Source organism: Artemia sp. Qi Xiang Cuo, chromosome 9 (genome assembly GCF_049724085.1).
Source record: "Artemia sp. Qi Xiang Cuo chromosome 9, ASM4972408v1, whole genome shotgun sequence".
Classification (NCBI taxonomy): Eukaryota; Metazoa; Arthropoda; class Branchiopoda; order Anostraca; family Artemiidae; genus Artemia; species Artemia sp. Qi Xiang Cuo.
The window spans coordinates 25,328,457-25,355,838 of NC_142802.1; the positions used below are offsets into that span (position 1 = coordinate 25,328,457).

At 35.7% G+C, this 27,382-nt stretch overlaps 1 protein-coding gene across 1 annotated transcript; it reads left to right on the plus strand.

The window, feature by feature from the left end:
• Nucleotides 1–461: 461 nt before the first annotated feature.
• On the plus strand, nucleotides 462–27,382 carry LOC148948484 (uncharacterized). The gene is made up of 4 exons (XM_089094412.1): nucleotides 462–562; nucleotides 8,016–8,156; nucleotides 13,270–13,343; nucleotides 27,258–27,382. Exons 1-4 carry the CDS (start codon nucleotides 472–474, stop codon nucleotides 27,270–27,272), a joined length of 321 nt encoding a protein of 106 aa, XP_088950538.1. The 5' UTR covers nucleotides 462–471; the 3' UTR covers nucleotides 27,273–27,382.

Sequence of the window (27,382 nt, forward strand, 5' to 3'; positions counted from 1 at the left end):
CAATCCTCCCCCCGGAGAAATTAAAAATATTTGCCTATGAAAAATGGCATTTTTCTTACTCCGAACTTTTTCCAGTTATGGTCTACTATCGATTGCCCCGAGTATTTAGAAGCATAAATATATTATACCGTAAGTTGTTATTGTCCCTATCAATGAAGTGTTTTTTGCCAATTAAGAAGTCAAATGTCTTTTAACAACACATTTGCTGGTAAAGAAATGAATGAGTTCCCCTTTCTGTTCGCATGACAAAGACCCAAAGTGCTAAGTTATCTTTTTGATTTCAAATAAAAGGCTCATTTTCTAATCATGCTCTTAAGTATGCCTAGTATGTCAAATTTCACGCCTCTCTCTCTTCCAGCCAATCATAATCGAGGAGTAAAAAGGCCTGCGGCAGTTTTGAAAGTGTATATCTTCACAAGAATTAAGGAATGATTCCACTAATACAGGGTAATCTGCACAGATTACACTATAATGCCTCGAACGTTTTTAATATTGATCTTGGCAATAGTTATAGGAACATTTAATGGGATTAGTTGTCAAAGGGATGCTAAAAGATTTGCAGGTAAGGGCTCAAATTTTTCTTTTGCCGACTAGATTTTAGTATAGGGAACATTTTTCACAGTCAGCCACGATCTCAAGATCACAATCCCAAAATTTTTCATATAATTTATTTGCTTTGATAAAAGTTAAAGAATACGGCACTGGACTTTACAGCAGTGGCGGTTCTAGGCCTGGGCAGGGGGGGGGGCAGCTGCCTCCCCTTCAAGTGTTTCGGACATCTGCCATTAATTTTTTTTATTTTATATTTTAACACTCCTATAGTATACCTTGCTCTCCCCTCCAGACCATGAGGCCTAAACCACTATGTTGTAGAGTCCCTACCGGCGGCTCTGATCTCCGTTGTATGGCCCTTCAGCCATTAAGTGCAATGAAGGGCTGAGAGCCAGCCATCCTCTACTTTTTGCACACCCTTACTGTTTACCTTTCCAAGATTTCTCCATGGATCTATTTAAATCTGGGTCGAATCTGGCTGCGTTTAACGAGTCGCGTAACTTTATATATGCTTTAATATGTTAACAATAAATCTGTGAAAGGGATATTAAATGATTGTAAGCAAGAACTTCCTTTTTATTTTGCTAATATAACTTTCAAAATAGGTGTTTTTTCAAAACCTAGGACTCTAGAACTAAACCAAGTGTCCCCAACAATCAACTAACAAACGCTATGCGCGTTTCTTTTGATGCCAAAGTCCGGAATAACTCTCTTTTCTCCTTTTATAAGCTACCTCTAAAGGGAGAAATCCTTTATTTCTTATTATGGTCGTTAGATGTCCACTATTTTCTTACTTTTACATCAAATTATATGGCCTTGTCTTTTTTTTCTCTTATGTTAAGAAAACCTCTAGATCATTTCACTTAGTTCCCTTAAAAGTATTCACTATAGTCAATATTTGGGTAGAGAAAGGCTTAGGAACTGAAACCTTCCATAAGACGTGCTTGTTTCGTAACAACATTTCAGTAGAACGTCTGAGTTCGCTGCTTTAAAGCCAAGTTTTTGTTCCTATTTATGGCTATGTCTGTGTTTTACTGTCTATATTACTTTTATTTTTTGATTAACAAGAATACAATTATAAAGGATTAGTAATTTTGGGTAGAGTAGCTTAGAACTGCTCCTCATTCCCAGCACATATTTTCATTTTGTGCCCTTGGGGAGATTGGGTCATTCGGGGTAGCTACCCTCTCTCATCTCCCAGAAATGTATGAGGTTTGTCTTATATTTTCTTGTATTTTAATACAAGTCACCTATTTTCTGCTTTTTTTAAAGTTTTTTAAGTTTTTTCTTTTTTTTTGTAAGTTTTGTTTTAAATAATGATAGCGTGTTGAAAATTATTATGCCACATACAAGACGCTACGATAAGACAATACTAATGTTAAACCAAATGATGCTGAATCTTGATATATATATATATATATATATATATATATATAAAAAAATATATATATAAAAAAAATATATATATATATATATATATATATATATATATATATATATATATATATATATATATATATAAATATATACATATATATATATATATATATATATATATATATATATATATATATATAAAAAAAAATATATATATATATATATATATATATATATATATATATATATATATATATATATATATATATAGCTTGTCTTTCATTTTACTGGCTTAATATTTGTCTTTGTCACAAAAGAGTCAATCGGGTTATAAAAAGGCGGAGTGATTTGTCTCCCCATCTCTGTCTAGGTTTGTTGATCATCATTAATCAGCCCGAAGCATTAATTAACGTGTTCTAAGAAGGCGAGGCTATTTTTCTGTCCAGAAACGAGGAATAATTCGATCGGCTTGCGACAATGTGTCACAAAAATCAACTATTTTACAAGGAAGTATATAACATTCTCTTTTTCTCTGTGGTCTGATTTTTATTTGCCTTAAATAAACGAATATTGAATTTTAACAATTTCACCCCAATATCGAATGTGTGGCCGTGTCTTTACTTAAAAACAACAAAATTAAATCATTAACTATTGCATAAATAATCTTAGCACTCCGTTTCGGTAAAATAACGAACCAAATCACGAATTGCTTTCATACGATAAAATTGACCCAAACTTAAAGGAAGAAAACGAAGTTTCATTCGAGCGCTTTGGGATAGGAAAACTTTAATGGGAGGATTTAAAAACACTTCTTCTAAAAACGTTTACAATGGTCCAGATAATTGGTAATTCGGCTCATTCTAAAGGAATTTGCGTTGAATTTTTTCGACTGTTTTTAAAAGCCGGTTTTTTATTCAAGAAAGTTTTTTTCAAGTTTAAAATATTCCAAGGCAAAAATAAAAAGAAAAGTGTTACTACTAACATTAGTTTTCTAATAGTAAAAATCGCGACTAACATATCTATATCATTCTGATTTTGAAAATATTAAATATTATTTTTTTTAAATATATTTCATGTCCTTCTAAGACATGTAAAAAAAAAGTTGAAAAAAATTTCATACGTTTTCAATTAATAAAAGCTTTCAATTTAATAAGTTTCTTACAGCCGTCTGCCTAGTCAATATGGACTTAAATGGGAGAAATTCGTTAACAGGATATCTTAAGAAAAGAGATCCTATTAATAAAATTTCAAATCCAAGGTAATTCTGGAAAGGGGTTGACAAGGCCCCAAAATCACAGGATAATACACTGTTCCACACAGTAACTGTCACACAGTTACTGACAAGAGAGGCCACTATATCATACTACTGAGTACTGAGTACTGAGTACTGAGCACTTTCATTGGTAAGTGTTAGGACCTTAAACCTGTAATGCGGAAACAGTGGATGCGGTATCAGTGGATGCGGTATCAGTGGCAAGTAAAACAAACAAAATACCTCAATCACTGCATCTGAAGATTTATTTTTGAATTTCGAAACCGTTATTATTTTTCATGGGTGCTCCCTTTCATGCACGTAATAATTTCTGTTCGTTTTAAGTTTTAATGTTGCTCCTTACTTTCCGTTGAAAAAACTTGTTTTTTAATGTAATTTCTGATCATTTTTAAGTAATGCGAGGAAATCTGGTCCCACCTCCACGAAGAAATCTCCCTCCTCACGGAAATATCCTGTAAACAATTCAATCCCGATGAAAATCTACCCCGGACAATTACCTTTAATAAATCCACGTGTAAAACTGAGACGGAAAAGAGAAAGCAAAACATTTAAAAAGAATTTCGTATAGGGATTCTGGCAAATTCCCCCAGTTTATAATTTCCCCTGACAAGTTCACCCCCTGGAAACGTCCCTCCCCATAGAATATTTCCCCGTCAAAAAAAAAAAAACAGAAAAAATCCCCCCACCCGAAAACGTATACATACTTCACGATAGCAAATACTAAATGTAATAGATAGGCAAATTTTATGACTTAAAGACCTTTCCCCTGGGGCTGTGGGGGGAGGTCACTTTATATCCAAAGGCATACTTATTGGACCTTTCAACTATTCTGAGAAAATTTTATGTCTAAAATTTTTGATAGTCCGACTTGGGGAAAAAAGGGGGGGGATAGGGGTCAAGTTACCCTCCAATATTTTTGGTCATTTAAAAAAGGCATTAGACTTCGTATCCATTTGAATGAGCCCTCTCACGATATTCTAGGACTGGGTCGATACGATCACTCCTGGGAAAAAAATCTTTCTTCTGGCAAAAATAAAACAAAATTCTAGACTTTTGCAGATAGGAGCTCAAAACCACTACAAAAAAAATCCTGAATCTGATGGTGTGATTGTCATTAAGATTCTATCGCTTATAAGGTTTTCCCCCTTTTTTTTGAAAATCTGGCAAATTTTTCTGTAAAAAATCTGGTAGAATTTAATCGGCTAGACTAAACTTAATGAAACTTATATATTTAATATCAACATAATAAGCCAATTCTTTTGATATATCTATTGGTATCAAAACTCCGTTTTTAGATTTTCGGTTGCTATTGAGCCGGGTAGCTCCTTACTTACAGTTCGTTACCACGAACTGTTTTATATACAGCCTACCAAAAATGTACGCTGGAATTTTCTTTGTTTTTTTTTTGGGGGGGGGGGGATAAAAATATTGAAGGGGGACTGCCAATACGAAAAAGAAGCTCATTTTATTTGTCAATTTGAATAAGACGGGCCCATAATTTCAAGAAAAGTTAGTTTTTTGGGGGAGGGGCTCCAAGCGTACTTTTCTGGTCTGTAGGTAATAGTTAAATAAAATGCCACGGAAAGTCATTTTGAATTACCGCAACAGGGTTCAGGCGCCTTATTACAAAGAATATGACTCGCTATTACAGGATCAAAATTACCTTACACAAGAAGTAAAAGGAATTTGAATATGCCTTTTTATTATGAAAAATGTACTTATTTTGATCAGAGGTAAAGGACGGTGGAACACTTAGGGGTTGGGGGAGGACACCATGAAGTTAAGAAAAAGTAAAACATGCTCACGAGAGAACATACAGTGATCGGAGATCGAGTAAAACGGTAACTCTTGAACGATTAGTTTCCTGAATGAGGTTTTAAGCTTTATCGTAAACCTTAGAAAGCGGTTTTAAAAGCAAAGGAAAAATTGCCATTAATACTATCGGACAATAAGAAACATGCGATTGGATTAAGCACTGAAAAAATACCTTCAGAAAACCGAGGAAACGTGAAACGTACTCTCTGAAACGTACGAAAAAACAAAATCTTGATTTGGAAAAAATTAGAGAAAGATAATCAGCATCAAACCATTGAACTATTCGCTCAAACAAATTTGCTAGGTTTAACTGAAATTCTGATTCCCAACTTCCCGAAGTGCCAAGTGTTCTTTTATCAACAATCGAATCAAGGACATCAGGAGAACGTGGGGGAGGCCATAACTCACCTCTGACGGTGAGCGGAAAAACCGGATCAACAGAAATTAATCTACCATTTAAATAAGACTTAAACCAACATAATACATTTTCTGTTATACCAAATTTAGACATCTTCGACAAAAAAGAATTTCTTGAGTCATGGAATCAATTGCCTTACGAATATCCAGGAATATAGCATTAGGAATTAATCCCAAATATGACGCAGAATATACAAAATTCTAAAGGGTCGTGCAAAGATGTTCAGTAGAGTGCTTCATTCGGAAACCAAACTGAAAATCATGAAGAAGATGTTTAGAATTTAGAAAAGCAATGAGACACGAAAGCATAGCCTTTTCAAAAATTTTACTAAATACTAATAATATCGAAATTGGTCGATAGTTTTCTGGGTCAATTCGTGGTCCACCTTTTTAAGTAACAATAATCCCCGAGCACAGTTGAGAGCATCAGGAAAACCCCCACATTCAAATGAAAGATTGAATACTTTTGTTAGAGACAAAATTATTGAAGGAAGAAAGGATTTAACTACCTTTGTTATCTTGAGTATAGTAATTATAAGGTAAGTAATAGTAAGGAATAACTACCTTAATAGGAATAGAATTTGAACCCGAAGAAAACGATCTTTTCAAGCCATTAACAATCTTTGTAATTTGATTTACTGGTGGTCTAAGATAAAATCTTATGTCCGGTTTAGACCGAGACAAAGTAACTGTAGAAACAATATTATTACCAATATTAGCGAAAAAATAAGGGAATATCTCTTAGATATTAAGCTCACCCTCCACAGATTTATCACCAATGACCAGACTCATAGGTGAGAGATGTACGGGCTTAAGTACATAATTTATTACGTTCCAAGTTTTATGAACATCATTGCCACACGCAGAAAAATTATTTAAAGAATAGAAATACTTGGCTTTTCTACACCAGGAATATATTCCGGTAAATTTTGTAAGATACACGAATAGCACTCGCTGAAGGTGTAGTGGACTTAAATGCCTTCCGGAGATTATTTTTCCTTCTCCAACCTTTGAGAAGCCCAGATGTCATACATGGGCTCAGAGGAAGTCCTTTAACACAAACGATTAAAAGGCGGTGCTTTATAAGCATCAAGAATAAACCCTTTTACGGTTCCGTAAAAGGACTCACATAAGAAAGTAAAATCAATTTCACTATCAAAAATGCTCCACGAAGTCTCTACCAATTTAGAACCAAGAGAAGATAACTCCTTTTTCACCAAACCGAGCAGAAGAAGAATCAGAGACTTGAGTCCAATTATTCTTCTTATGCATAAAACAAACTGAGAATATATTGGGAAAAGGTCAGAACTGTCAGTAGCTAAGATTGCGTTCTGCACCAAGCCAAGGGTAGAGATGATCTCAATCAAAGACGTTGTAATATTAGTTAAGCGTGAAGGGATGAATGCAGTTGGTAGAGCTTCTGCGGCAAGCATATTTGACAGAAAATCAACTGAAGAAACCTTGAATTCATCAAATTCATGTTAAAACTACCCATTGTGATTTACCTGGCACGGACGCTTTGGTATTAAGTCAAGTATTTTTTTTCTAGATTCCGATGAAACAACGGTACCGCACCCCTAGGAGAACGCTAAATATTATTTATAGCTAGATCGATAAACTAAATCTAATTTCAATCAACTTTTTTCTCGCTCAAGAATACCTTCATAATTTCTTGATAAATCATCCCATGCACAATTTGGCAAATTACAAAATACATACATGGCAAGACCACCTTCATCCATCCTGCATCAGTTTATTTCTTCCATCTTGTAACCAGTGATATCCAATAGCATTTCATTACCAGAACCCAAAAGCGTCTCAACCAAGCCAACAACATCGGACTGTCCACCTTGGTACAATCTGTCTTAAATAATATATCAACGAGGAGAGACCCTGAATATTGAGCTGAAATGCAGTAAGATAATAATTTCCTTTGGTGAACCTCCTCTCCCCCAAAACTTGAAATATATTTACTATTACAAACAGGGTTTGCATTGATCGGATTTTGATTAGCCCCACATAATTATTTACAATACCAACTTCATCAAAGGACTATTTTCAATCTCGCTAAGTCGCCTTCCTTGGGATAAAATATTAGAGTCTTGGAGTCTTTCTAAATCACCAGACAATAAAAAAAAAAATTCTTGTTTAAAACTATGTTCAAAATATCTGCTAAGGAGCTATAGACATATGAATAACTGATTGCGCTGTAGGTACTATGGGAATGAACCCACGAGAGCGAAAAAAAGAAAATGAATTATACTGAAATAGCTAAAGAAGAAAAGAAAAAATAAATAGTGAAACAAAAATTTATACAGTAAAACAAAATATACAACAAAGATAGAGAGTAATAACCTGAAGAAAACATCAACAAATCAAGATACATTTCAACAATTCACATACTAATGCAGTCACATACATGGTACTTGTAACAGAGCTGTGAACTTGGTTAGTTAAATATACTATCTCTGACTCCTCACAACCCTATGACACTATATAAAAAATTGAAATAGTTTTGTAGATTTTTGTTAAGTGCATGCTATACGGACTTAGTCATAATCAAGGATTCTGTCATTTTTAGCTATGTGTGCTCGGTATGGTCATTCGTGTCTGGGAGCACATGGCAAACGAAGCGAACCGGGGTCGGCTTTACGTTATTCTAGCAGTGCAGGCTCAACAAATCCAAACCACGCAAGCCCCCATCTAGTAGATAGGTCAAACGGTAAGACTGTCCGATTTATTTGTGAATTTCTTTTTGCTGAGGCCAGCAGTCATGTTTGGCAACCTAAATCAGTTTCTCAACTGCATGATAATCACCGTCATTGCAAGGGCATTTGAAAATAGTAAAATTCTCAGGAGGAGACTTATAAATTAAATCCAAAACCATATTTCGCCCACTGAAAAAACGAAACAGACAATATAAAGTTTGTAAACAAATTCTAAATAAACAGCAAAAGGTTCTTTATCCTATTTGAGCCTAAACTCCAAAAATAACACCAATTCCTAAAACAAATCTGGAGGAGTTTCGAAAAAGAGCCTGAAACCCCTCAAAATGGCGTCGAATTGAAATTAGATGTGCAGTATTGGAATTGTTGTGGTCAAAACCCTCACAGCTGAATTATACCCCCCCCCCCTAGCTTGGACAACAATAAAAATCACTTTCTGCATAAAAAGCTCTGAGGTCTCCTTTTTTTCTCTTCCGCTAGTGGAGCACTAAAATATCAAGGAGAACCGCCTAAGGGATTATTTGAAATCTAATTTTTATATCTATGTGCTTTTTATAAACTTGACTTGTTTCATCTCATTAATGGAAAGGAAAGACTGGGGAACCTGAAAGAATTTAAAGGGTACCATCATAATCTCCGTGGTTAAAACAATAAAACCTAATGTTTACAATTTTTCATATTGTAGGACACCTCCCAGTCTCCTTAGCAAATTTCATAAATAGTTCGCCGATTAACAAAACTAGGCTAGTCCTAGTAGTTAATCTAGGCTATTGGTATCAATTCACTAAAATTTATCTGGGAGTGTATTTTTAATTTTTAGGGGAGGGGACAAATTTGTGCCTTTTTTCATTTTTTTTTACTAGAAATGCCAAAAAATGGCGTTTTTGAACGAAAATACTCCAAAAAGGTGTTTTTCAAAACCTAGACTGGGAAAAAATCATGGGGGAGGGCACTGGTACTTCTCCCCTTAATTGATGCCTCTGGAACTAGAAAGCAACTGCAACATCGTAGAGACGTTGAAAGGCTCAATTCAAAGCTATTGATCATATCCCGTTCCCCCATTCCTCTTGCAAATTTATAGTTGAAAAGGACATAAAAAAGCAGCATCGAGTGGTGATATAACTTTGAGTTATAGAACTCATCGTAGTTTCCCCTGATTGGAGTGACAATTTATTTTCATGATATGTACTCCTGTTCCTTGCTTCCTCCAGTGTACCATTATTGGAGTTACAATTTATTTTCAAGATATGTCATCCTGTACTTTGATTCATCCAGGTTCAACGTATTGGAGTGCCAATTTATTTTCAAGATATGTCCTCCTGTTCTTTGCTTCCTCCAGTTTCCCCTTATTGGAGTGACAATTTATTTTCAAGATATGTCCTCCTGTTCTTTGCGTCCTCCAGTTTCCCCTTAGTGGAGGGACAATTTAGTGTCAAGATATGTCCTCCTGTTCTTTGCGTCCTCCAGTTTCCCGTTATTGGAGGGACAATTTATTTTCAAGATATGTCCTCCTCTTCTGTGCGTCCTCCAGTTTCCCCTTATTGGAGGGACAATTTATTTTCAAGATATGTCCTCCTGTTCTTTGCTTCCTCCAGTTTCCACTTATTGTAGGGACAATTTATTTTCAAGATATGTCCTCCTGTTCTTTGCGTCCTCCAGTGTACCCTGATTGGAGGTAGAATATATTTTCAACATATGTACTACTGTTATTTGCGTCCTCCAGGTTCCACTAATTGGAGGGACACTTTATTTTCAAGATATGTCCTACTTGACTTTGCGTCCTCCAGTTTCCCCGTATTGTAGTGACAATTTATTTTAAAGATATGTCCTCCTGTTCTTTGCTTCCTCAAGTTTCCCCTTATTGGAGGGACAATTTATTTTCAAGATATGTCCTCCTGTTCTTTGCGTCCTCCAGTTTCCCCTTATTGGAGGGACAATTTATTTTCAAGATGTGTCCTCCTGTTCTTTGCGTCCTCCAGTTTCCCCTTATTGGAGGGACAATTTATTTTCAAGATATGTCCTCCTGTTCTTTGCTTCCTCCAGTTTCCCCTTATTGGAGTGACAATTTATTTTCAAGATCTGTCCTCCTGTTCTTTGCGTCCTCCAGTGTCCCCTTATTGGAGTGACAATTTATTTTTAAGATATGTCCTCCTGTTCTTTGCGTCCTCCAGTTTCCCCTTATTGGAGTGACAATTTATTTTCAAGATCAGTCCTACTATGCTTTGCGTCCTCCAGTTTCCCCTTATTGGAGGGGCAATTTATTTTCAAGATATGTCATCCTATTCTTTGCTTCCTCCAAGTTTCCCCTTATTGGAGTGACAATTTATTTTAAAGATGTGTCATCCTGTTCTTTGCTTCCTCCAGTTTCCGCTTCTGGGAGTGACCATTTATTTTCATGATATGTCCTCCTGTTCTGTGCGTCCTCTAGTTTCCCCTTATTGGAGTGACAATTTATTGTCAAGATATGTCCTCCTGTTCTTAGCTTCCTCAAGTTTCCCGATCTGGGAGTGACAATTTATTTTCAAGATATTTCATCCTTTTCTTTGCGTCCTCCAGTTTCAGCGGATTGTAGGGTCATTTTATATTATAGATGAGTCAACCTGATCTTTGCGTCCTCCAGTTTCCCCTTATTGGAGTGACAATTTATTTTCAAGATCTGTCCTCCTGTTCTTTGCGTCCTCCAGTTTCCCCTTATTGGAGTGACAATTTATTTTCAAGATATGTCCTCCTGTTCTTTGCTTCCTCCAGTTTCGCCTGATTGGAGGGACAATTTATTTTCAAGATATGTCCTCCTGTTCTTTGCGTCCTCCAGTTTCCCCTTATTGGAGGGACAATTTATTTTCAATATATGTCCTCCTGTTCTTTGCGTCCTCCAGTTTCCCCTTATTGGAGTGACAATTTATTTTCAATATATGTCCTCCTGTTCTTTGCGTCCTCTAGTTTCCCCTTATTGGAGGGAAAATTTATTTTCAAGATATGTCCTCCTGTTCTTTGCGTACTCTAGTTTCCCCTTATTGGAGGGACAATTTATTTTCAAGATTTGTCCTCCTGTTCTTTGCGTCCTCCAGTTTCCCCTTATTGGAGGGACAATTTATTTTCAAGATATGTCCTCCTGTTCTTTGCTTCCTCCAGTTTCCCCTTATTGGAGTGACAATTTATTTTCTAGATATGTACTCCTGTTCTTTGCTTCCTCCAGTTTCCCCTTATTGGAGTGACAATTTATTTTCAAGATGTGTCCTCCTGTTCTTTGCGTCCTCCAGTTTCCCCTTATTGGAGTGACAATTTATTTTCAATATATGTCCTCCTGTTCTTTGCTTCCTCCAGTGTCCCCTTATTGGAGGGACAATTTTTTTTCAATTTATGTCCTGCTATTCTTTTCTTCCTCCAGGTTCCCCTTATTGGAGTGACAATTTATTTTCAAGATATGTCCTCATTTTCTTTGCTTCCTCCAGTTTCCACTTATTGGAGGGACAATTTATTTTCAAGATATGTCCTCCTGTTCTTTGCTGTCCTCTCAGTTTCCCCTTATTGGAGTGACAATTTATTTTCAAGATGTGTCCTCCTGTTCTTTGCTTCCTCCAGTTTCCCCTTATTGGAGGGACAATTTATTTTCAAGATTTGTACTCCTGTTCTTTGCTTCCTCCAGTTTCCCGTTATTGGAGTGACAATTTATTTTCAACATATGTCCTCCTGTTCTTTGATTCCTCCAGTTTCCCCTTATTGGAGTGTCTATTTATTTTCAAGATCTGACCTCCTGTTCTTTGCTTCCTCCAGTGTCCCCTTATTGGAGTGACAATTTATTTTCAAGAGGTGTCCTCCTATTCTTTGCTTCCTCCAGTTTCCCCTTATTGGAGTGACAATTTATTTTAAAGATGTGTCCTCCTGTTCTTTGCTTCCTCCAGTTTCCCCTTACTGGAGGGACAATTTAGTTTCAAGATATGTCCTCCTATTCTGTGCTTCCTACACTTTCCCCTTATTGTAGTGACACTTTATTTTCAAGAGATGTCCTCATCGTCTTTGCTTCCTCCAGTTTACCCTAATTGGAGGGACAATTTATGTTCAAGATATGTCCTCCTGTTCTTTGCTTCCTCTAGTTTCCCCTTATTGGAGGGACAATTTATTTTCAAGATATGTCCTCCTGTTCTTTGCGTCCTCCAGTTTCCCCTTATTGGAGTGACAATTTATTTTCAAGATATGTCCTCCTGTTCTTTGCGTCCTCCAGTTTCCCCTTATTGGAGGGACAATTTATTTTCAAGATATGTCCTCCTGTTCTTTGCGTCCTCCAGTGTCCCCGTATTCTAGTGACAATTTATTTTAAAGATTTGTCCTCATGTTCATTGCTTCCTCCAGTTTCCCCTTATTGGAGGGACAATTTATTTTCAAGATATGTCCTCCTGTTCTTTGCTTCCTCCAGTTTCCACTGATTGGAGGGACAATTTATTTTCAAGATATGTCCTCCTCTTCTTTGCTTCCTCGAGTGTCCCCATATTGTAGGGACTATTTATTGTTAAGATGTGTCCTCGTTTTCTTTGCTTCCTCCAGGTTCCACTTATTGGAGTGACAATATATTTTCAAGATATGTCCTCCGGTTCTTTGCTTCCTCTAGTTTACCCGTATTGGAGTGCCAATTTATTTTCAAGATATGTTCTTTTGGGGATGCATACTTTTTTTTATCCAGATTTAGAGCTGTTACTACTCCCTATAATTCATGTGAATGATGATTGTTCAATCTCTCTCTTTCTCTCCCTGTTCCCTCAAGTTGTGTCTCTGTCTCTGTCCCTCTCCCTCTCCCTCTCTCTCTTTCTGTCTTTCTCCTTCTATCTTTTTCCCTCTCTCCCTCTTTGTTATACATCTTCAGTTGATAAACAAGCTGGCTTTCACTTTTTGAGCAACTGAAACGACACTTGAAAGAACAAAGATAAAACAAATCCAGATTCACTTCATTTATTTACTCAGTTATTTTTTACTCGACCCCTTTTGACTGGTACATGATTCGTATTCCTTACGGTTTGACCTACTTAAAATGGTTTCTATTCGCTCACAATTTCAAATTTTATTTATTTTTGTGCTTTATTTTACTTATAATTGAAAATTATCCCTTTATTCCAGGATGTCACGCGGGAAAACAGAGATGTTCAAAACTACTAGAACTGTTATCAATCAGAGGGAAATCACCTTATGAGGTATTTTAATTTAAAAAAGAACAAGAAGTTTTTTTAGATTATACTAAAGAGTGAAGTTAAAACTAAAAGCGAACGAAAATTATCGCTTCGCAGTTTATGCAACGTACATCTGCAAAAGTGGTTCAAAAACCTGACTTGTGGTATTTAACTATATTTGTACAATTATGAAAATCCTGCGCTTTACTGAAAACTGAGATTGCTTTAGCACTTTGAAGAATTTGAGTTGTGTGCTAAATTTATTGATTTAATGGCACATAAAAACCCATTGAAAGCCATATGAATGAGTCTTTTATTTTCTTCAGGGTACTTGAGGACTTTTCTGCCCCTAATACTGTTTTTTGCATTGGTTATGTGTTTTCAGTAAAGCACTAGGGAAATAACACGAGTCAGTTTATTTAAACCACTTTTGCAGATATATTTTGCAAAATCTGCGAAGAAATTTTATCTTTCGTCTTAAGTTTCAACTTCGCTCTTTACTTCCATCAGAACACGTTGTTTCTTCAAAATAAACTTTTGTTAGTTTTTAAGTTCTTTAATATACACAATATAGCTTATAAAGATATAGCTTTGTATAACTTATAGCTTTGACAATAAAGAAGTTTTGTTTTTTTTAAAGGGCGTTGAATATGTTTTTACGTCGCACTTATCTCAAATCTACCGCCAAAAGAAAAAAAAGAAAAAAATGTGTAATTTTGTAACATTAAAAATCCAAGGGGTATATAATGATCGGTATCTTTCAATAGTCACAGATAAAAATTCAATTAGTTATCATTGAAATATTTAGAAATTTTAGATAACTAAAGATCATTAGAAGAATTTTAGATTCGTAGTAAAATTATCTGCTTGTTAGAATTGTTACAATTTTTTCCGCAATGTTGCTAAAAATTCTGAGCTCCTCATTGGAAAGCATACTTTCATTATTTTTGCTTCATGGCCTTAAAGATTTTAGGAGAGCCGATTCATAAAACCACATTATGAAGAATAAAAGGCTAAAACTAGAGAGGTTTCTAAATTCATGGAGACGGTGTATTTCCTCTATCCCAGATGAGGATTCTATGTGTGAGTTAACACGACTGAGCAATTCATGCATCCCTTAAAAGAGCGGGAAAATTAAAGCCCTAAATGTAGAGAATTCAGTTGTTTACACATTTTGAAACTCCTAGGATGTGCTGGAGAAAAAAACAGGATAAAAATAAGACACATAAAGGGGTCAAGCTCTTGTTTGAAATTCCTGAAAATGTAATTTTGTAATTTGATCTTTCTGTTCGGACAAACATGAATAGTCTTTATCACAATTCCTTAACGTGCTTTGATTTTGAGTAAAACATTTTTACTGGTCGTTTTTTTTGTCAAAATTTATCTTTATGACTTTTCACTTACTACGAGGATCGGCAAGGAGAGCCTTCAAGAGGTAAATTTTTAGCATCCGAATAAGGATATTTGGCCATGGAGATGCCTATAGTACATTGTTCGTGCTTCCAATCGTATCCACTCCAGGAATAATATAAAAATTCCCATGGTATCACACGTTACCTTACGATGGCGTCGTCAAGTCAAAGTTATACTAAGCATTAGCTTTCAAATGAGCTCTTAGAAAGCTTTAAGATAATTTCGTAAACCATATTGGCTTGTCTTAACAAAAAAAAAGTGGAAAAAAACAAAATGAATATTTCGGAAGGGCAATCGATTCTCATCTTCATCACTATGAGTCGCTTATCTAGTACTAAACGTGAACATTGTTTTTGTTAACCGTAGATATTTGTGAGTAACATTAGGCTTTTTGACATTAAAAAGCCTATGACCTTAGGCTTTTTGGCTTTTAAAATTTTTATTTTGTTAATTTCTGGTTTTTGTTTTTTCTTGTTTTTTCTGCGTCGTTTGGTTTTTCAGATTTTCTAATTCTACCAATTTTGGTTCTATTTGTCGTTTTTTTTTTTTGCTTTCCGTGTTGTTGACCTTAAAAAACCCATTCTCGATCTTCATTTCTTTAATTCATTTTTGTCTCAGAAAGCTTTCGACGGTGTTTTGGTAGCATGCTATTTCTAAAAATGTAAAAAAGTACAAAAAATAAGTATTGCTTTTGCTCTTCCAAGCTCTTTTTTTTAAATTTCCAAAAAATTATTTTTTTAATGAACTTTTACTGTTAAGCAAGCATTAAACAAGCTTAGACAAGAGAACTCCCCCTCCCAATATTTTCACCCAATCCGCAACAAGATTTGAGTTGGTAAAATAGTGACACGAAACCCTGCTATTTTACTAGCCCAACTGGGCATCTTTTTTCGGGGAAACTGTTGGTTTTATACCCTCAAGGGTCAAGTTCTAACATTTCTTGCTAAATGAAGTATCTCTGCTGTGTTCTGCCAAATGAAGTACCTCTGCTATGTTCCGGTAAACCTTTAGAAGCTTAACCTTTGGACAAATGAACTTAGAAAAACTGTACCTCGTATTTGAACAAATAAACATATGAACTTAGAAAGGGCATACCTTGTATGTACATTCTTTTTTGAAAATTACTTTTACGTATTTATCGTCTAGTCCAGTAGTTTTAACCGATTCTGGGTCATATAACGTAGCCAAATAACCTAGGCATTTGTTTACCTAGAAGAAGTTTATAAGGTCATCAACTGGGCATCTTTTTTCGGGTCATTCTCAAGTCATACTTTTTAATAATGAAAAATATTGTCTGAATGCATACTATCATGTTTCTTTTTACTCTTCATTAATCAAAAAAAATTTCCACAAAATAAATTTTACATAGAATAGTAAAGAACTACGTTAAACCGAAAACGAGCGGATATAAAGTAAAATAATTTTGCAAGCGTAAAACTACCACAATCACCATCAATATATGAATGAAACCCAAAACGAACAGAAATTACAATAAATAACTGACTTAGACTCCAAAAGAGCAGAAATTAGCACGAGTAGGACTGAACCCCCCCCCCCATTCCTTCTAAAGACCCGAACACTTTTTGCACTTTACTGAAAGCTAAATACATTTTAAAGATTTTTGCTTTTTTAATTTAAATAAATAAAAAATTATGTACATTAAACTGTCAATCCACATTAATTTTTTTCAGCATAGCACAAATTATGTTTTGATCTTCAGAAGGTTTGAGAGGGGGAGGGGGTCAAGTACGTCTCTTTGACTCCCTTTTGACGCCCTTTTCATCTTAATACTCTTAGCCCTACAAGTAATTGCAATAGAAGTAGCAGTTGGAGTAATTTAGTGGTAGTATTAGTAGTAATAGCAGTGATAGTAGTATTAGTAGTAGCATGCAAATATTGTTTTTGATCAACAAATAAACCTTCAAATCGGGATAAACCCTTTATTTAGACAGTGAAAAAACAAGTACAAAAGTCCAGATATTTCGCTCACATATACAGTGACCATTTCCAGTAGAAATACTAAATTAATAAATTTGAAACTAGCATATTTATACAGAACGAAATAAATAACTTTTTGGTTCATTCGCAAAATAATGAGCTCCCGGATTATTGAATTGAATTATTGAATTTATTGAAAAAGACAAAACAAGAAATATAGCACTGAATACCAAAATTAAAGGTAAATTACACATAAAAATAACAAATACTTCAATATATTCTCCCCCGTAAGGCTCTATGGCAAGGAAAAACAGGGTAGAAACAAAAGTAAAAATATAATTATACAAAAAGATTCATCAAACATTTTTAAAATAATAAATTCACATCACCAAACCAAACAATACCCCCTCCCACCCCCCAAAAAAAAATCCAAGCTAGGTAAGAGAGTAAGACATGAATCCACCCACACAAAGAAAATACAAAACCAATCAGGAGACATCAACTCATCGAAGAACCGGGAAATAAAAATAATTATTTATAAGAAAATCTCTAACACACTTTTTGAAGATGCCAAACGAGTGGCAGCCCCACGCAGACTCTGGGAGAGTGTTCCAAATCATATTACAAGCTATCAGAGGGTTAAAGTCGGACCGTATTGACGGAGTATAAGGTATCTGTAAATTATTGGAAGTGCGGAAAAAATAAGTCGATTGCTCGGAAATAAAATATATATTATTGCATAGGGCAGCAGGAAGCTGGTTATGTAAACTGAAAAAATTAAAAGAAACACAAGACAGAAAATAGAGAGATCTCAAGTCAGCCAAGGGTTTAGTATGGAACAGTTAGTATCCTGTATAGGAGTCCTTGCTTTGTCATGTAGTTTTGAAATTGGCTTCAGTGATGAGGGAAAAGTTGACATCCAAATAATAGAACAGTATGAAACATAAGGCTGAACTAGGCTGTAGAATAGGAGTCTAAGTATTGACCCTGGAAAAATGTGTTTCAATTTTTTAAGGATCCCGAGGCTTCTAGAGACTTTCATTTTAATGAAGTTAATATGAGGCTTGAAAGAGAGATTTTCATCAAGCAAGACACCTAGGAATTGAACTTAATGATCCCTTGGCCTATTAAGGGAGCCTCTTGATACATGTATTTCCTTTAAACCAGAACAAGCCATAGAAACTATTAAGAAAATAAGAAAACATGAATTTCCAATATTTATGACAAGATAACTAACATCAAACTACTGAGTAACTCTTTCAAAAAGGGCAATCATGTTTAAACAAAGATCAAACTCAGTTCTACTGGCTCTGCCAGAAGTACTGTCATCAACACAAGCTATAAGTGTATCAGAGAAAGACGGGCTCTTGTCACAATTAGTGAAAGATGTATGTTTAAAATGACGACAGAAGGATGAGTGTTTCAGATCTTAAACCGCACTTATGAGGACATAAATGTATATTTAAAAGAGTATCAGGTAAATAACGGATTCTTGCTGAGTACCAAACTCTACCTCAGACGGGTTGGAAAAGAGAGGATTAACCGACATAACTCCACCAGATAAATAGGGCAGAAACCAAGAATGACTATTCTTTCATATTCCAATATGGTAAATTTTCCAAAGAAGAATCTTGTGTGTTATTGAATCAAATGCTTTTGACGAGTCTCGTAAGAGCAGAAACGAAGACAGGAAGAATAAACTTGACAATCTTAGTAGAAATACAGTCTGGGACAGAGGATGAAGAGCTTTTCATATCATTGACAATTCTGGCTATTTCAACTTCATAGGTAGGCTCCAAAGTCAATGATTTAAGACAAGAAGGTCCAAGATAAGACCTAAAATCATCTAGAGAGGAAGGACTTACAGAAGAGGCTGTAGTTTTCTCGATATTAACAAAGTAAGAAGTAAGTGCGTATTGCACTCTTAGATCACCATCAATGATTTTACCATCAATCAAAGCACTAGAAAGGCAGAAGGGGGTCGAAAAGATGGCCCGATAACAGAATTGATTACTTGCCACGTTTTCTTAATGTCATTATTGCACGCAGAGAATTTGTTATAATAAAATGACTATTTGGCCTTCCGGCAAAGCAAGTTTTAAACTCTTCTATAAGGTTTAAAAATTTGAAGTCGATAATTGCGTGAAGATGGCTAAGAGGACCTGTAAGCCTTCCAAAGGTTATTTTTTTTTCTTCCAGCTCCTAAGGAGTCCATGAGTCATCCAAGGATTCAAAGGGGTTGTTCTCTTTGATCCTGGATTCAGCTGGAATGCACAACAAGTATCCAATATAATTTCTTTCAAAGAGTCATAAAAATAATTAAAAAGTGAATCTACATCACGTTCATTTTCAAAAATACCCCACGAATTATTTGCCAACCACGATCTAAGAAGAGCCAACTCCTGATAATTAAATTTTAAAGACAAAAAATGAGCTCCCTGGGTCCTCCTAGGTAATGAGTAAGAAAAATCATAAACGGAAAAAACCGGTAAATGGTGTGAGATATCACTCATCAAAACAGAATTTTGCACCAAAGTCAACGATGAAAAAACATTATCAAGCAAAGAAGCAGTAGTATCAGTTATGCCATCTGGAATGCATGCTATTGGTAATGTGCCACAAGCAAGCAAAGATGAGAGAAAATCCAAGGAAGAAGATGACCTGCGGTCGCACAAATTAATATTGAAGTCACCCATAATGACAAGTTCACATGAATGTTGTTGAATTGCTTCCAAAACCTCATCAAGAATCTGAAAGAAAGAGGGAACAGACCCGCTGAGATACCGGTATATATTGCCAACAATCAGAGGTTTAGTTTGGGTTTTAATCTTGATAAACATGGATTCGATAATCCCTTCTTCATTTCTTGATAGGTCATATCTTACAGAGTACTTATGATAGTCCGAAACATAAACAGCAAGGCCACCTTTAGGCATCCTACTACGGTTCAAATACTTCATTTTATATCCATGGAAATGCAATAGAGATTCAGTTTTCGAATCGAGGAAAGTCTCACAAAGACCAATAAAATCGGGGTGGTCACTACGTACTATTTGTTTTAACTCATCAACTGAAGAGGAAATACCTTGAATTTAGCTGAAGCACAGAAAAACGACCACTGCGTTTGGAAACTTCATCTAAATTCGAAATATACTTACTAACAGCTGAAGAATGGGAATTTGGTGTTTATTTATTATACTGACCAATTGAAGTATTTATTAGACTAAGAACATTAATTGTATTATTTTGAAGCTGAAGTAGTCGCTCATCCAAGGAGAGGATGTCACCGGAGGTACATTCAGGCAAATTCAAATTGCCATCAAACTAGGATTCATCACATACCACCCATCCCCCAGCTTGGAATAGCCCCATTTTTTAAACAAACAAAACAGAATAAGAAACAAACAACGATAGAACATAGAACAAAAACATTAAAATTTGTTTCATGTTGAATGAATTTTTCTAGAAGCGGTGGCTTCGTTAGAACACTACCATTAATGTTCCAGAAAAAAATTTGGATCGTAGAATCAGTCATTTATTAATTATGGCTTGTGCGTCTGGACACTTAAGCGCGTATGAAGGCTGGTCAGCTGAGCCATATAGGCCTCACTTCATAGGTTTCTTGCACGGATTGTCTTTAGCTTTTGGATGATCACCAGAACATCATGCACATTTGGGAGGATTCTTACACAATTTCACGATGTGACCGAATTGTTGACAGTTATAACATTGCTTAGGCAGAAACTTAAACTCGCTAATAGGTAGGCGCTCATATCCAACCAACAAACTTTCACGAGAGGCTTGTTCGAGATGTGCTTTTTCAGTAAATTTGAGCCGAAAGGAGCGCGTTCTACCTAGCTTCTTAACTTCAGAGCAGTTTGCTGCTGGCTGAATAAGATCATCAGATGTAAGGTTTTCAGGGGTCTGGCGAACAATTCCAAAATATGATGGGCTTTTCACTTTGGCATTCGAAGATTAATCATGATCGTTGAGAGCCTGTGATACTGACTGAGCAGCATCTTTATCAGACAAAATAAGCCTCCAAGCATCCTTACGGGGCTTTAATTCAATAATACGATAACTACTATTGCCATAAATTTTACCAAGAAAGTCTTTTCATGATACGGGATCGTCAAAATCTTTGGGTGGGTTCTTCAAGACTATTGCCTAGGTAGGATTTGAAGCTTGGGACGAACCGTTATGCGACAAACCAACATTAGCTTTGAGCATTTCAGAATCAACTAGATTGTTAAACCTTAAGCATAACTCAATGATTTTCGAGTAAGTTTAGCAGTCGTTTCACCGGGCACTATAGGCACCTCATCAGGTTCAAAATTGACAAAACGGGGTAGGACCACTTTACGCTCATCACAGAGATCAAGACATCTAATCATATCTCCGACATTATCAAACATCTTAGACAGCAGGTTGTCTACCTGTAGCACGTGTAGAAACGGCAGCTTCAGTCAACAACAATTTTTTCGCTTCAAGTATCAAATAAGCGGCAAAAAATTCACAAGCAGTTTTCTCAATATCAATACAAGCAATCCCGCTTTTCTTGCTCGAATTAAAAGACATTTATAACTGCATTCCGAATCCGTTTCTCCCCCGTCATCGTGGAGTAAAATGAAATGATTAGACACGACAAGAGAAAAGTCTGTGGGTGGGACTAGGTTAGCGTCATTAATAATCCAGAAGAGTTCAAAATTGACCGGATATTATTACAAAAACAGGCTTATAGCAGAGCTTTGAAATATTTCACAATTTCTGAGGTAAAAATAGCTTACTGATTAAATAAAGTCATAAAATATCCGATTTAAGCCAGCTATATACACTTTGAACTCTGATTCACTAGATTATTTTCAGAGAGAGTTCATTGACAAAGTTTATTCAAAGTCTTGATGTAAATTTCCTTCTTTAATCTTGCCAAAGTGTAAAACAAATTTCCAATGAAGGTGGCCAAGCCTTCCCGTGTCTTCTAATTGCAAACCAAAGTATAATCACCTACGGAACAAGTACTAACAAAACTCTCCAAATGCGACCCCGCGTACCTCAGCGCCTCTAGACACAAAATGCTGGACGCTGTACGTCTTAATAGCTCCGAGCCAAAGTACTTTGCTGCGGGCCAATAAATTATGCTAGAGCGTGATTCAGGCGACAAGAGACCGGGACAGTTGTATTGAATAGTGTAAGTACTGTATTTAGTTGCCAGGTTCGCATAGGTATGGAATCGTCTCCGGAGACGCGGACAAAGGGTCGCTTTTTTGTGTGGTGAGGATAGGTTTTGTCAGTACTTGTTCCGTAGGTGATTATACTTTGTTGCAAACCAAATGTTGAGTTCATATTTGTTTACTGGGTTGGTTTCATTTCCCATATATACGACGTATTTTCGACGTAACACATTTAATTAGGTGTTGTTTTCTTAGACCACACTGCCATTCTATGACGAACAAATAAACCTTCAAACACTCTTTGGCAAGATTAAAGAAGGAAATTTACATCAAGACCTTGAATGAACTTTGTCAATGCACTATCTCTGAAAATAATCTAGTAAATAATCCGAAAGTTCATTATTTTGTGAATGACCCAAAAAGTTATTTATTTTGTTGTGTGAAATATGCTATATTCAATTTTATTAATTTAGTATTTGTACTGAAGACGGTCGCTGTATAGAATAGAATAGAATTTATTGACACAAAAGCCCAAAGGGCCTTGGTCACAAAAACAAAGACGCTTTCATGCAAACGTAAATTGGCACAAAAGTATAATCTAGGCTAATGAACCATCACACTCATACATAATCTTCGACTTTTGTACATGTTTTTTCACTGTCTAAATAAATGGATTTATCCCCATTTGAAGGTTTATTTGTTCGTCGTGAGAACGGCAGTGTGGTTTAAGAAAACAACACCAAAATAAAGGTGTTACGTCGAAAATATGTTTTTATCAATTGATGTTCCCCTTTAAGCATTCTTTGAAAGATCCAACTTAATACCCAAATCTATTCTTGAGTTTCGCCCTTTTGACAATCTGCATGCACATAGTGTGTTTCTATTTAGTTCAAATTTCCTCTCAATATTCTCTCAAATTTTCGCCTTCTTACGCTTAGCCTTAATTGTAGGCTACTACTATCATAGTAGTAGTGGTAGTAGTAGGAGGAGTAGTAGCAGTAGTAGTGTTATATTATCATTAGCAGTACTAACAGTAGTAGCATCAGTATTAACAGCAGTAGTAGCATGTACATGTTGCCTAGTGGTCATTCAAACATCCCCCACATGATGCTCCGGAAGTTTCATCTTGATATGGTAAGCCCTTCCAAAAAAGTCTCACCTGAATACCCTTCGTCTTTTTGGAAAGTAAAGGTCAAAATGCCAACCTTTCTCAATAACATGTACTATGCATAAAAGGGCACATGTACTGTGTCCTAAGGACTATGAGGGGGGTTGACATCCCCAATAGCATAATTACTGGCCCTTTCAACTATCCTGAAAAAATAGTTATATCAAAATTTTGATTGGATGTGTTTGGGGAAATGATGGGCGGGGGGGGGGGGGCTGCCCTCCAATCACTTTTAACTCTTAAAAGGGGCACTCGACCTTTCAATTTTCAATCAAATGTGCTCCTTTCGAATCTTTTACGACAACACAGTGCCTTATGTACAGTGCCTTGGTCAGAAAAAAAAAAATTAATACATTGTTCCCACTTCACTCTTTGCTTAGATAACGCTATTTTGCTTCCTATGAAATGCATTTGAATGTGACGCCATTAAATGCATTTTTTTTTTTTTTTTTTTTTTTTTTTTATTATTGCTCTAAAGTATGGTTAGTCGAAGGGTGCACATCCTGCATATGACCCACCAACATATTACCTCATTCCACCGGTGGGGCCTGCGCCCCACGTTGAAGAATAATGACTTACTTACTTGACTTAAGGCTCCTGCCGAGGGTTCGGCGTAGAGAACGATGAGACTAGGCGCCTCCAGGTTGACCTATCGCTTGCCAGGATCGCAGCTTCTTCCACCGGGATGTGGGCTTGGGTAAGGAATTCATTGGCTTTGTCTTTCCACCTAGTGTGTGGGCGTCCTCTGGGTCGTTTCCATCCGTATAGGGTGGGATCGAAGTCAAATGCGACCCGTGCTGGGGCGTCACGTGGCATGCGAAGGAGGTGGCCGTACCACCGAACAGTACGCTGGGCAAGCTGCGTTGAGAATATCCCAGTTTTTTTTTATAGAATTTTTCTATTCTCCTGGAGAGTTCCAAAACTCTAAGATGTTTTCGCTGTCTATCTTCGTTACCTTTTCAACAAACTAGATTTTTCTCATTAATATCATAATCTTATATACAGCATCCCCGAATGGAAATAATATACGGGCCTTTCACATAATTTTCTTTTTCAATTTTCTTTCACATACGACACATCCAACCCTCCAGAAAACATCCTCTAAGAAATGCGTTTATTAGTACTATAATCATTAGGATTTACATCCTAGGGTGCAATATATTAGGTAGAGAAAACTCACATCTTCAATATTTCTTTTCAATCTCCTGAAGTTTTTTTTGTTCTCCTGAATTATTTGTAAAAACGTAGCTACCACGTTGCCGCTGTGCATCGCCGATCTTCTTTTAACAAACTTCATTTTCTTCATCGGTACTGTAATTCAAAATACAGAAACCCGAATAAAAGTAAATCCAGGCCTATAACACATTTTTGTTCTCATTTATCTCCACTACCACCACCAGAACAAATCCTTTGAAATACGCTTGCTGATCCGAAAATCACTACAATGGCCACCATATGCTCGGAGCAATTGGGTCAAGAAAACTTCATGTCTTGAATTCTTCCTTGGTTCTAGGCATTTATCCCCCTTGAAAAACCTCCTGGAAAATACCCCCACGGAAAACACCCCCTCTCCGTGGAAAACACACTCCCGGAAAATACCCCCCCCCCCCCGGAAAATATCATCCGCGGATAATTGGGTTTTCCAAATTTGAGAATTTTATTTGAGTTGTGTTTTTTTTTTTATTTCGTTGGGAAATGCTAAGCAAAGGCAAAACAAAAAATGTACAGACTTAAAAACTTAGAAAAAAACGCAAATCCATTTTTGTTGAAAAGACTTCCATATGAACTTCTACAATTTTTGGCAGTAGCGGGCGCCAAATTAAAAAAAAGAAGAAAAAAAGCGGGCGAAAAATCATAAAAATTAAGCTAAAAACATATGGCACCAAAAAGTTTAACAAGGTTTGTCTTCTTTGAAAACATAGTTGTCTTTGGGAACCAACAAATTCTTATTGTTTAGGTTTTCACGGAAGAAAGCGTTGTCAGGCTTCTTCCGGAAGCAACCGTTGAAAAACGAGTTAGTTTTTCTTATCTTCCAAGTGTAAAACTACCACAAATCCCCATTAACCAATAAATGAAACCCAAACCGAACAGAAATTACAATAGATAACCTAGTCGAACTCAAAACTAGCAAAAATTAAAAAGAGTAGGGCCGACAACCCCCATGTCTACTCAAGACCAGAACATAATCTGCACTTTACTAAAAAAATAATAATAATAACCGTAGATTTTCAGTTTAGTATACATATTCGGATATTTAATCCTTGGGAACTAGAACTTCTAATTTTCAACCAAATGAGCCTCCTCTAAAGTCAAACATCTATCCCTTCCATAAAAATCTAAAATGCCCCTGGGATATAAATTAAGACCCTTGTCCCCAAGCTCTGGGGGTTTGTTTCAACCCCGAAAACCATGTTATATGATGTTTGGATAATTTTGAATAAAATGGCTATCTCAAAATTTCTATTAGTTGCATTTAGATAAAATAAGATGTGTGTGTATGGGGGCGGAGGGGGAGGTAGCTGCCCTCCGATCACTTTGACTCTTAAAAAGGGCACTAGAAGTTCTGATTACCAATCCAATCCATGCTTGAGGAAATGATGGGCGTGGGAGGGAGGGGGTAATTTTCCCTCCAATTAGTTTCGACTATTACAACTGGCACTAGCCCTCTCAATTTCCAATCGAATGAGCCCTTGTTTCTACGACAAATCCTTTTATACGAAGTGCCCTGGTAAAAAAAAAAAATAATAACGATAATATATTGTGCCAACATCGTTCTTTACTTAAGTAAAGAACGCTGCCTATGGTAGTCTTTTTCATAAGTTTTTTTTACATCTTATTGTTTTTTTTTCTATTAGACTCCATCATTTTTCATTTTTCTATATGCTCCGGAGGGGGGCATCTTTCGCGGGGGTTATTTTCCAGGGGGGAGGTAAACGCCAGCCACCGTTTCCTTTCAGTCCTGTGAAAACCATGTTGCCGATCAGCGATATTTTCAACGAACTTCTATATTGCATTAGTCCCGCGCTCAGAGAACAACAAAAAGAAAGACTGATCTTTGATGCACTATTGTGGCATTTACCCCTCTCCAGCCCCCCCATACAATTTTTTGCCTAAGAATCATAGCGATGGAATTATTACTTTCCAGGCTATTAGGCCGAGACTGCTTCATATCTTTAATTTACACTGAGTTTTGAAAGCATATGTTTTCAAGAAACTGCATTTTGAGGAATCTCATACACTCCTTTTTCAACATGCTGTGAAACATCTTGTAATTTCTCTGCTTTAAAAAGAAGGATACTTTAAAATAGAAACCACAGATATAATTGGAAAAGAAATACAGAATTCAATTTCAAACCGAAACAAACCCAACACCATTTTTTAAAGGAATACATTTAACACTTTATTCTTAGAAAAGAACACACGCTCTCTATTTGTTTATATTTTTGCCAATATTTGGTTGATAAACCTTTGATTTTTTTTCTTTGTGAGAATTTTATGAGGTTCGAGGAATTCAGCAGTGGAAATGGTAACAAAACACCATGCGGCAGAGGATTTCAAATTGTACTGATGAATATAGTGAAGAGAATAGCTTAACAGATTAAGATACATACATTAATTTAGATCAGTTTACTTAAAAGATTATTGTATTAATTTAGATTAATTTAGAGATTAGTTATTAGTTTATACACAGATTAATTTATTTAAGAGATTAATCAAATAAAAGATACAGAGCTCCCAATGAAGTTTAATGTTGGTTTTATAAATAGCTATGTAAAAGACTTGGTACTGATAATTTTCTCATATTAAATTAATTCATTGACTAAAATTAGATTATTCATAAAAGATAAAGGAAACATATTGCAAGTGACATTTTGTTCTCTATTGCATTTGTATATGATGATATTATTATTATTATTTCTTGTTTATTTTCCCTTTTATTATTTTTTTGCATTTTCGTTACTTTGTTTAGTGAATGTAAAGATACTGAAATGAAATTGGGCATATGTCGAGCATTCAGGTTTGGGTACACCCAAGAGCTTTAGCTTATTTGTATGCAGCATTTTAAAATCATTTTAATTCAATCCATACAAAGAATAATGTGCAACACATCAAAAGCACAGCTTGCAACAATGGACTATTACAAAAGGGAATGCTTTAAAAAGTAAAGCAATCAAATATACATAAGGTTTCGATTATTTCATTTCTTCTGGGATAATTTTATGGAAATATTTTTAATCTTTTTTTTAGGTCATGATCGCGTGAAGACAGTTCTGATGGAATTCGATTTTTACCAGAAAAAATTAATTTATGGTGATATAGAAAATATTTCAATTGTTATATCAGTCGATAATAAAAATTCTCCCTTATGTAAA